The 12,197-nt window shown below is 44.1% G+C and overlaps 1 protein-coding gene across 1 annotated transcript; it reads left to right on the forward strand.

Annotated features, from left to right (window-relative positions):
- Nucleotides 1-162: 162 nt before the first annotated feature.
- meox1 (mesenchyme homeobox 1) lies at nt 163-8,014 on the forward strand. Its single transcript, XM_084568199.1, has 3 exons — nt 163-778; nt 4,524-4,696; nt 6,764-8,014. Exons 1-3 carry the CDS (start codon nt 277-279, stop codon nt 6,884-6,886), a joined length of 798 nt encoding a protein of 265 aa, XP_084424325.1. The 5' UTR covers nt 163-276; the 3' UTR covers nt 6,887-8,014.
- The last annotated feature ends 4,183 nt before the right edge of the window (nt 8,015-12,197 follow it).

The following is a 12,197-nucleotide window of genomic DNA, read 5'->3' on the forward strand; positions in this document are numbered from 1 at the left end:
AAGGACGTCACGCACACACACACACACACGCACTCCCAGAAGAGAGGGGGAAACGCACTGTCACAGGAAGGCGTCTATCCTCGCGCGTTCTGGGCTGTGGAAGAGTCAACAGCTCTGACAGAGGCGAACGTTCATGCAGTGAGATGATGATGCGCAGCTGAAGTGGATATTTTAAAAGACACAGATTTCCAGTCCTGACTCGAATCTCTGAAGGAGGTTAAACTTCGTGACCTGGGAAGAGTGAAAAAGACTTTAATCGAGTGTTTTTGCATCATCATGGATCAGCCAGCCAGCAGCTGCATGCGGAGCGCCCATCCCAGCAGCCCCATCTGGGGTTGCATGAGGAACCCTCACTCAGGCGTCCCGGGAGCCAATCTCCAGTTGCCCTACCAGCAGGCCCCTTTCTCCCTCCACCAGAAGCCTGAGTTCCTGGCCTACACGGACTTCTCCAGCTCCTGCCTGGTGCCGAGCGCGCCGCACGCAGCCTACCCCCGCGACGACAGACTCTACCAAGAGAACCAGGGGGGTTACCAGAGAGCCGAGTGGCAGTTCAACCCCTGCGAGACCCGGGTGAGAGCGCCCGAGGCCTGCCCGCCCGTCGTCCCCGCGGTAGTAGTAGGCGGTGGCGGGAGTGGAGGGCCTGAGCTGGACAGTGTAGGGGGGGACAGGCTGCCAGGCGCCGTGCCCGGGTGCATGGAGGGAGAATACTCACCCCAGAGCGTGGCGTCTGCTGACTCGGACAAGAAGAGCTCCAATAAGAGGAAGAGAGATGTCACAGGTGAGTGTGTGGGCAGGGAAAGATGGAGAGCACAAAAAAAAAAAAGAACTCACGACAAGAGGCTTTTAAAAGACAACTTAAAATGCACATTGGGGATATTAAAAGTGTTGTATGTCATGATGGAAATATAAAGGAAAAAGGTGGTGTTCAAGAGAAAAGAAAAACTTTCTTCTTTCTTAATTTCGTTTTGACTAAATATGTATTCAAATTCTATTTTTTGGGGTATTTTTTGCACACAAGTGTAGAATTTTTTTTTAAAAATACGCTACATGCATCAAAAAAAGCAACAAATATCCCAACAAAGGTCAAGAATGTCTTCCGTGGCCTGTCTCATAGCTGGCAACGGCACAAATTCCCTCTATTTCCTCTTAAAGCATCTTAAAGCCGCGCTCTCACCAGATCGCTATGCGAAAGGTGAGTAGGTGACAAGACTTTTGTGTTCAAGACACACTTTAAGTAGCAGTTGCATCCTCTTATTGTTTAAGAGCTCAAAAAAAGATGTCTGAAATGATTTATGGGGCGTCTGAACGGTACACTCTGCCTCTGTATCCGTTGGAAGCGGACCATTGTTTTATACCAGTAAGGCCACATTAAAGATAAAATATGGGTGTTGGGTGGGGAGGAGGGGGGTAAAGCATCACAGGTGTGTCAGAATGAATTGGTGAAATTAACTTCTGCACAGTCCCGTTGCAGATCGCAATAGCATCCAGCAATCCACACTTAAAAATAAAACTATTCCAGATATACTTATGTTACGGGCTATTTCCAGAGCATCTTACCACAGAAGAATGACTTCATGGGCCTTTGCATCCTCTAAAATACACTATAAGAAGTGTTAAATGAGCGGCATTGTATGCTTTTGGATTATAGTGTAATTTATTCCCCCCGTCGTACTTCACACTTGCTAATTAGGAAGCAAAAGTAACCGATAGCCATGACGGCCTAAAACCTTTAGATGTAACATTAGCAGCAAGACCAACAGACCAAAGGAAGCGTTTAGATTTAAAGTGAAAAAGTTTTTAATGCTCCCGAATTTCACCCTCCCAAAATAAAAACCACCCTCGACACGTGTGCAAGCGTTCAGATTTCACTCGTGGAAACTTCTGCTAAACCAACAAAAAGTTTATCTCGTTCACCTCTGTCCATAACATAATATTCAGACTGTCGCCGCTTTGGAAAAAAAAATAAAAAAAAGAAATCCTCTTAGTTGGGTCTTGGGCTTGAAAATATTTCCTACAAATTGTAAATGTGATCTGGTTAAAGAGAGAAAGCTGGGTTTACACATCTTGATACTTAATCCACTCTAAGGACTAGATGGGTGGAGTTTGCTTCATCATAACACTCCACATCATGTCGAATACATTTTCCAGTAGTACGACCGGACGTGTCCAAACTTAACACACCAAAATTATTATTTGGAAGACATGTCCAATGTATGCAACAGACATGAGGCTAATAGAAAAAGGGGGAGGTGGGAGAGCACCCCCACACCCCACCATCCTCCATTTCTTACCTTATTCTAACCTCCACTCACTACGGCTGAAAACATGCCAGACCACGTCTGGTAAAATCACTTTCCTGTGAGCCCACTTCTTACATTCTTATCCATTGACATTTTCCTGTCGTTAAGCCGTAACACAATCTCCCACTGAGTGCATGCAACATGTCTGACCACTACATCAGCTCTTGGTTTCAAAAAAAGGGAGAGAGCGAGAGAGCGTTTCACTTTTGAATTGACTAGCTGGTAGAAGAGCATATATTAGGAAAATGTCCTAAAGGCATTGCAGACGCAGCTGCTGTACAGTCTGCTCACGTCTGTGTTTTGAACTGATATGGGGATGTGGTGGAGTCCGAGTGACGTTTCCAAAACCAAAATGATGATCTGATCTTGACTTTCATCCAAAGTCTGACGATTATAATACAGCGAAACGTAAGAACAGCCTCCTGTTAGCAACAGAACATTATTACTTTTATTTCTGATGACTAGACGTACGAGTTCAGTTTCACTATGAGGCAGCGGTTTAACACTTTTATAACATAATACTCTATAATATAATAGTCAGCATGATGAATATGGTTGAGGCTTAATTTTCTTTTTTGCTACAAACATTTTTTAGTAAAGTAATTGTCAAAAATGTAACTCTTCCTTTGATTCTTTTAATAAAACAGAATAAAATATTATAAACTGTTATAGTATGACGTATAACTCTTATCTGATAACTGCTTAAAGATGCCACATAAGGAAGTTTAATTAAAGTTTTACCAATAAATCATCTGAACTCATTGTGAGATTCTGCCTCCAACTTTAAAGCACGCAAATTATTGCCATCGATCATACACGTAATTCTCGCCTGGCGTTTTTTACTTTAAAACCATCGCTTCTTTACAACAGCTTTAATTTTGCTCCTGATTAAGACAAACTGCTTTTGCACCATCCACCCAGAAAGGCACCAAATGCTATTTGCCTTTTGGGACCCTGCTGGGTGCAGAAGCATTCTCCCTGCAAGTTTACGGCCTCTGGCTGTGCAGGATATTTATTGGGGGGGCCTGTTTAGTGAGGGCCGGTGCGCCGCCCTGCCAGGTGTTCGGTCTAACCAAACCTGCTCGGAGCAGGCCGCGCCGTGCCGGCACGCTCGGGGCAGAGCGTCATTAATGTCACTCGAAGCGCAGTGAGAGGGTTTTCCATCAGCGTGGACACTCGGGCACTTGCACACACACACACACACATATATATATACATGTCCTGGTCTGCCCAGTCACATCTGGACCAGGTACTGCAGAACTGGCTCAATTATCTGGCAAGCACGGAGCAAAACTTCTCACTTTGACAAATTAGAACCAATTTCAAGAGATTACATCAGCTGCTAGTGTCGCTACCAATGCACAATTATGACCCAAACCCATTCCTTTCAACAGAGACAGAGAGAGAGAGAGGTTTTACTGGAAGTTAAAATGTATATAATTATCTTGGTAAATGAAGTATAAATTCAATGAAACGAAGGCAGACAAATCTATAAATCTGAGCAATAAACTTTTTTTGGATTGGATAATCATCGATCAAGGGTTTTAAAACTGGAGCTAATGTCAGTGTGGTTAAAAAACGTAACCGGCCGCCATATTCATAGAGATATCTCAGGCTTTTTTTTTCCTGATGTATGCTGTCATGTAAAGATGAGTTAATGTGAATCTACTCTGAATTCTCCGTTGGGAAATCTCCTGACACACACACACACACAAATGTAGGCCTCGGACCTGGACACATCCGCACCTTTGTTCTTTTGTTAGAGGCTTTAACGATGTTCCGCCGCATTCCTCTCCTAACTCAGTCCCTCTGTGGCTGGTTTGGTGGCCGCTGCTCTCGGATACCCCCCTCGCACACCGTGAGCGAACGCTTCAGATGAAGAAATGTGGAGTTTATGTCTACTCACAAACAAATAAGGGCGAAAATGCACGTGCAAATAAACAATGTGCATACGTACACACATGCTGCAGGTGAAAAGGACGCATAAGGCCAGGTCAGGGTGGTCTCTTTTTAAAGTGCTGGTTTTAGTGTTTACTATATGAGGGGCCTCCCACTAAAGAGCCTTTGGAGTTGCGGTTTGTTGGTCGGAAAGGTCCTTAAGGTCCGTTTAACAGTTAACTGGAGGCGAGAGAGCTGATTCGAATCAGATTAGCCGCGATTAAACCGAAAGGCGAGCTGGCCCCCCTCACTTTGTGTTAAACTTTGCGTTTCTGTTCTCCGCAGACATCCAGGAGTCCAGTTTTAAGGTGGATTCCAGCTGCAAGGCCAGGAAAGAGCGCACGGCGTTCACCAAGGAGCAGCTGAGGGAGCTGGAAGCGGAGTTCACCCACCACAACTACTTGACCAGGCTCCGCCGCTACGAGATCGCCGTCAACCTGGACCTCACAGAGAGACAGGTACTACCACCTCTGCCTCATGCGCCACTTCAAGTAGGGCGGGACAAAGCGTCATTCCGCTTTACCTGCTCACGCACGCACAGATAATACGAAAACAGCTACCACTTTTAAACACGGTCAGTTCCTTTTTTTCTATTTATTGCCGTCGAACTTTTCCAGCCACCACATGTCTGTATGAAAATGGCTTCACATTCGCAGCATGAAAAATGGAACCAAATAAATCAAACCGTCATCACGTATTTTGAGGTATTCCGAATGTCTCTTCTTACTAATGCGTAAACATGCTGCACACACGCATTTGCAGCACAATGAACATTTTTTTCCAGAGCACTTTTTCATGCTGCGGTTCTAGCAGAATGACGCGCCGCTTTAAATAAGTGCACGGCGGCTCCGGGCTCGACTGGGACCCGGGCGAACACGTGCCGATGCCGCTGGATTAAAAACTTCGGCCTGCCTGCCTGTCTGTCAGGCTCCGCGTCCCAGCTCCTCCTAATGAGGCCACGGTGCCACAGTGACCACACATGCTGCCGGCTGCAGCTAAATCTATTTCCCAGACTCCTGAAACACACACACACAGATGGACAGACACACACACACACACAGCCATCTTCACTCAGAGCTCCCACTGCAACTCGACAGTGTTTTTTCCAGCTCGTCCTACACGCTTTGGCGATTTGCCGTCGTTTTCAATCAGCCACGATGAGCTGACGCGCCCGAAGAGGCTACAGTATGTGGGAACAGATTTGTCTGAACCCCAGAGCTGCAGCAGAAGATGCTTAGTGGGATGCGCGGATTGTCACCCAAAGCTTCCATGAGCTGCACACAGGTTGGATGGGCGTAGAGAAGTAAATTAGGACACTTTTGCAGAGAGTTTACTTCTTTATTTATCTTGCTAATTACCTGATTTATCTCATTTGTCTGTGCCACTGATGCACATGCTTATTCTGCATGCACTTCTGCTGCAAATACTCACTACTGGACCAAAGCTGTGCAGATCTGCTGTGAAAAATAGTCCCCAAATTATGCACTGTTTACTACTTCTTGAGTAAATGTTAAGACCTACATGTCCAGCTGTTTAAGGACGTCTTTTTAAAAAATATATATAGATATATTCGTACATTTTTTCTAAAACTTCTGGGCTCCTTGAGTTTTTTTTTTTTTTTTTCTACCGTTTTTTTTTCTCAGTAATTTTCTCGAGCCTCAGGAAGCATGTGTTTTTGCAGCTATTCCTGGCGCGGGCAGTCCAAATATGAGCTCATTCTCGTTTCAGCGCGGCGCAATGATACAGATGAGCACCGTCCTCACTGCGAGTACAGTAAACTCACATCCTGTGTAGGCTGACTTCCTGATAGTTGACTTCTCTGACCCGCTGTCCATACGATACTCTCTGCCTGCGCTCGGAGGGATTTTGGAGCCAGGACCGGGAGCTTTGTACTGACAATTCGTGCTCCTTGCAAGCCCAGTGCAAACCGAGCGAATTTATGAACTGCGCCGGGAGATTTGTGGGGGATTATTTGTCCGTTTTTTTTTTTGCTGACCGTGTTGTAAATTTTGCAAAAAATTGCAAAACGGAGAGGAAAGCCACAGTGATCCTGTTACAAGTTCAAATACAGTGAAGAAATCTGCACTGTGAGAATGGAATCTGTTATATTGCCTATTGTCTCAAGGCATTATGCAGAATATATTTGTAGTGGTAATTGTTTTTAGTAGAACTAGTGCAACTTAGGATCATTTTAGCTCATTAATTATTCATTTTGAAAGAAATGTTCAGATTTCTAAACTTCTTTTGTCCAATCATGGCTCAAACCATAAATATTCCTGTAAATTCCAGCAAATACTCTTATCCAAGCGGCTAAAGCCTGACTTTTGTTTTGCTAAAAACCTCCACTTATAATAAATATATTAATAGATATGATAATTATCTATTATCTCCTGATACTCACACATTTTCATTTTGAATTCCTGCAGAGGGATAACCACAAAAACACCTCAACAGTCTTAGTCTGAATCAAAAGCATGTTTTTTGTCGCCTTTCCGAGCGCTAACGTAACACTTTCTTCGCTGCAGGTCAAAGTGTGGTTTCAGAACAGGCGGATGAAGTGGAAGAGAGTGAAGGGAGGACAGTCGGCTTCGCCCAACGACCAGGAGAACGACGACATAGACTCGGCGGCCTCGCCCAGCTCTGAATAAACAGGGCGACAGCCCTGAGCGCGCGGAGGCCTGGGATCGACTGGACACCGACGCAAAATAGTTTTTGTGGAGAGTCGGCGGCAGGAACCAAATCATTCTAGAGACTCACTGAGCTTCCTTCACGTTTTTTTTTTTTTTTTTCTGTTGTAAATAGATTTATGTCCATAATGAACTGCATTTTGATACACTATTGATAAATACTCTGGGTTTAAATATTATATAGCTGATACTTGTGGTCAAGGTCCTTGCAGCAGCTTTAAGGCGAGTGATGACATATCAAACCGTGATGTGATTGTGTTTGAGTGCATCCCCTTTGGTTCCAGTAATGTAATCATGGCCTTTGACGCTTGACTACAACCACCTGGGAAAATGCAGACTGCACAAGTGTTGCCAAGCCGTGAGTGCCTCAGAATCAGAGTTTTTTTTTTGAATTTGTCTTTTTCCTAGAACATAGTATTAATTTTTTTTGTCCTGTCAGGCATTTTCTACTTCTCCTTTTTTTATACAATTTGAATGTTATTGATAAAACACAGATGTTGACTGTTTCTGCAAATAGAATAAATCATTTTCTGCAAAATGGGGAGCATATCTTGATAATTTCTTCCACCTGCAGCGGTGGAGTCAGGACCGGACAGTAGGTTGGCTGATGGTTTTATCACGTGCGGACATTTGGGTGAGATATTACGTGGCCACAATTGCTGTAACAAAATAATTACAGGGGGAGCAGTTTGCTTGCATTTGCTTCTGATGTTGGCTGGCGTGTATACGTGTCTGCGCGGGCGGATGCCAAAGTGTTTTTCTGCTGATTCCAGAGATGCAGGTTATATAGATTTTCTAACGGGTCTGGTTTAGTGATCAATTTGCGCATGCACAAAATATTCCTGTTTACGCTCAAAAGGATATTTTTCCAAAGTTTTCCATTTGTGTGGCGGACTTCCTTCCCTCTTTCATTCCTTCAGCCACCTTCTGGAAAAGTTTGACGTCAAGATACGTGTCCAAAGCCTGCCGGTATCCAAGTTTTTCATAATGTTTAAAAGTATTTGTGTTTCTCCTTCCAATGCAAAAAATGTGGGATTTTCTTTGGGGGCATGCATCTCAACTCCAATTCTGCAAACTGACAGTTGAATTTTGATGTGAAAACCAGCTGGTGATAAACAGGCAAGAGGTCAAGCGCAGTAAGAACCCCAGGTGATATGCATATTCTGAATGCTTTGTGTATTTGCCCAAAGCGTGCCCCCCCAAAAACCCGGCTAATATCAACACGTCGCACGGCCTAATTTAGAATATCCAACTGGGCCGTGATGTTTACGTGACCTGCGTCAAATTTGGATTATTGCCATGCTCAGAATAACAGAGCGATGGCGGTTTCAACTAGTTGGAAATGAACCAACCAGTCAGAGCTTTGCAGGCGTGATTTAAAAAGGATGACATCATCTTCTTGTGCCGGAGAAATGGCGTCCAAAAAGCTGCACTGATCAATATTTTACTGGATCAGCTTAAAATCACTGTAAAATACATTGACGTACAAATCCAAAGGGGAATTTTTAACTAGTTGGCATTTATTTATTTATTTTTGTTTTCTACCTATAGCTTAACGTTTGGGTTTCTCAAACTGCTTCTATCTGTCTTGTTTCAGAAGCAGTTTAAACTCTGTGTACACTTCATGCCCAACAACAAACTGCCTTCTTACCGTTGCAGGAATTTGCAGGAATTTAGCAGCTAAGATCTTTCCCTGGGGGGTTTGTGAGATTCAAAAAAAAGCTAAAAGAATATATAATATTCAACTTGTACTCATCAGGCTGTCAGAAACATAACTTGTTCATAGCTTGTTTAGAAATCCCCAACTAAGTCCTCCGAGTAACGGCTATCAGGATTTCTGCATCGCCTGAAAGCGACACCAGCAGGACTTATACATAATGAGCTACTGATGACATGCAAAAATTGCTTTACATCAACATGATGTCAGACTGAATAATGAGGCAAAGCAAATAGGCAACTCATTCTGACAATCAGACTGAAAAACGTTTATGTAAATGTGCAGGTTTGTGTGCACACAGCTCGCGGGCGTCGGCTCCACGCTCCCAGGTGCAGCGAAAAAAAGCAGTTTCCTGTCAGGAGGTCGCCCTCCGCGAGAAAATCTTATCAGGAGGGATTAGGCAGTCCGCTCTTTGAGGGGCTCCTGCAACATGCAGAATCCTGTCTGATGATGGCATAATTATCTTCATTAATATCTCGCATGGAGGTCGGATATCCCTGAGGTCAGATCGGCTCTCATCAACGCCCACACAGATCCTGTCTATAGCTCCGTAATCCTTAAGAATGTTTTCATAGAGGCAAGTGGTCTCCTGTAGGGCCAGCACAGATCACGCTGATTGGTCTAAAGTGACCTGAGAAGCACTGACAGAGGTACAAGTAGACGAGTGTGTGTGTGTGTTTGTGTGTGTGTAGGAACATTCATTTTTGCACACCATCACTGTCATTCCAGTCAGCTCACAAAGGGCCATTAACCTGACAAGGTGGAGTCGGGCTCCAAACGCTGAAGCTTTTTGGCCCCTGCACACTATTTTCAACGGAAGCATCTGGATGGGGCCAATTTGATCTCAACCTGAGTGGAACCTAGACAAACCCACGCACAAGGCCCCCAGGACCAGGAGGGGGGGAAGAAAAAAAAAAAAAAGAACCAAAAAAAAAAAAAGCTTGCTGGCTGACCACTTGTGTATGATGGAAAAGGGAAATAATAGGTGGGTATGGGTGAAAAGACGGCTTCTCAAGTACAGGATGTTGTTGTAGCAGGTAGCCAGTCATCCAATTTCCTGCTTCCCAAAGAAAACAAGAGCTCGAGCACAGGAGTCCCCAGACTTACAATGGTGGGCCTATGCTCAGGCTCCGGCCAACCAAACAAAGCCTTCAGAGGTTACTGCCCTTTCTGCTGGTCTGCAGGGATGGGAGTTGGCGGGACGGCGGGATGGTTGCTCCGCGCACATATACGCAGAGTCGGGGTCAAGTGTTACTGTACGTCTGACCCCTGTGGGCCCCCTGCTGCAGCTGCTGGGGGTGGAATACCTCCAAGTCGATCCTCTGCCCGTTTCCCTCACTCAGCCTCTATTAGGCTCTATTATTGTATTAGTGGTAATAGTAGTCAAAATAAACCATGTCCAATTGTAATGATAGTATTAATATCGGCAGTGTAAACTAATGAAACTGGAATGTTGTTCTTCCACCACAGAGGTTCCTTTTTAAAGACACAGGGGTGGCCGAATTTATGGCTTAGATTTAATTTGTCAGTATTGTGATTGTGGGATGTTCAGTCCTGCCAAAATCACCCAATATGGTAAAACAATATAGGTTTTGCTTTCACTTATCTGTAGGGAAGTAGTTCATCAACATATTATCTCATCAGTACTCTCGTACACCTTGTTCTGGTTTTATTTACACGAAAAAAAAACGACTTGTAGACGCACGAGCTGAGGCAACGCGTCACCCCTTCGCTACGAGAAAGTCTCACCGCATCGAAGCTCGCGGCAGGCACCAAAAAAAAATAATGATGGACGCAGTCCCAGAGATATCTCCTCAGCTGTGATTATAAAAGCAGATTCAACTGCAGGAGACATTCTTGAAATAACTCCACGTCTTTTCCAACACGACCTTCTCCGTGGGCGAAGAGCAATAAGAAAACATTCGTCAGAGTCCGGAGCGGTCGCTGACTTCACCCACGGCAACGGGAATATTCTTAAAAAAACAGACTTCCAGGACTCAGACGGCACTGCCACTAAAAGCAAGAAGAAGAAGAAGAAGAAAAAAAACGGAGAATTCAGCCAAATGCTCGATTTAGGCGAGCGAGCGGAGCACGTCACCGGCGCGGGGCTAAAAATGTCGCGTTTGTGGACAAACTGGCAGTTACACGAGCAGCTGCCCTACGGCGTTTCCATTTTAAAAGATTTCCAGTTGTGAGTCACTCAAATGGATAAAACAGTATTTATATAAAAAAAGCCTTCAAAAATATAGAAACTGACACCGTGATTACACCAGAATTCACTGCAAAATAAATAATTATACATCATAAATGGATTCATGGCAGAAGTCCTACATTTAATACTGTAGTTTTTTTTTAGGCCTTGTCATAAGAAGTTGTATGGATTAGAATGCAAAATTTTAATTCAAAGGGTTATTTGATTTCTGATTAAAAAGTATGGGGTGCCCATTGAATCTATTACTTTTATTTTATTTAGAAAAATTAAGCTCGCTAAAATTTCACTTGATATTACATTCAGAACCATTTCAAAACTTCTAATCAAGGTTTGAAATTTACTTTTATGAGGAAATAAATTAAAAAATATACATATCTAGACACTTTTTTATGCGACTTTTTGTCATTTTCACTCCAAACTGGCTGAAATAAGGAAGCTTTCTAAAGTTAAACTCTTTTAGGAGTTTTCTAAAAACTAAGGTTAAAATGAAAAAGAATAAGGAGAATGTCTGACACGCAGCAAATATCATCTTCTTGATTCAAGAACGGTTTAAGGTCTGAAGTCATTCTCCTTCACCTGCTCCCCACGGGAAAATGTTTATTTTCAAAACCCGAGGCTCTGATTCGCCTCCAGCGGCTCCTGGAGGGGAAGGATCTTGATTGATCGCCGGAGGTGTGAAGGTCAGCTCTACAAGAGGCGACCGTAGAAATTAAAGCATGTCTTCCTCCTACTACGTGCTGCACTCCGCTCCATCTGCACACTGTTATCGTGTCCTGGGACGGCAGCTCGCCGCTCACATCAAAGAGTCTCTCTGATCAATCGGGCGGGCTGATAGGGAAGGCCGTCGCCGAGAGAACGTGAGACAGTGGAAGTTAAGATAACATCGTAGCGGGACGATATTGCAGGGTGAGGTGTCTGAAGGAGGAGGCTGGAGTGTGTTGCAATGGACTGCGTTTATATTTTAATGATATGGTACATGATTGTCTTTGACAGATTTGAGAGAGCTCAACAGAAGAATCTGATGTATTTCTGCGTCTTGTTAATTCTCATCTGTTTAAATCTGACAGTGGGCTCCGTCCCAGACATGTCTGTCTCACCTCTCACCGGGCAGCAAAAGACCACAGCACGCTGGCTTTCGTCAAATGAAATAGACCCATGAGAAACTCAGTGTAACAGGGCTGTTCTCTTTTCTTCCTGACCTCCTGCTCTGCCCTCCTCTCTGTGATTCTTCATCCAAGCTACTTTCAAAGCAGCTGGGAGCAGTGGACCCACATCCTCTCTTTCTTTTCATCCTTATTGTTGTTTTAGGCCACCTGCAAATCTGTTTCTCTGTTTTAGCCCCT

Source organism: Chelon labrosus, assembly GCF_963514085.1.
Source record: "Chelon labrosus genome assembly, chromosome: 19".
NCBI lineage: Eukaryota > Metazoa > Chordata > Actinopteri > Mugiliformes > Mugilidae > Chelon > Chelon labrosus.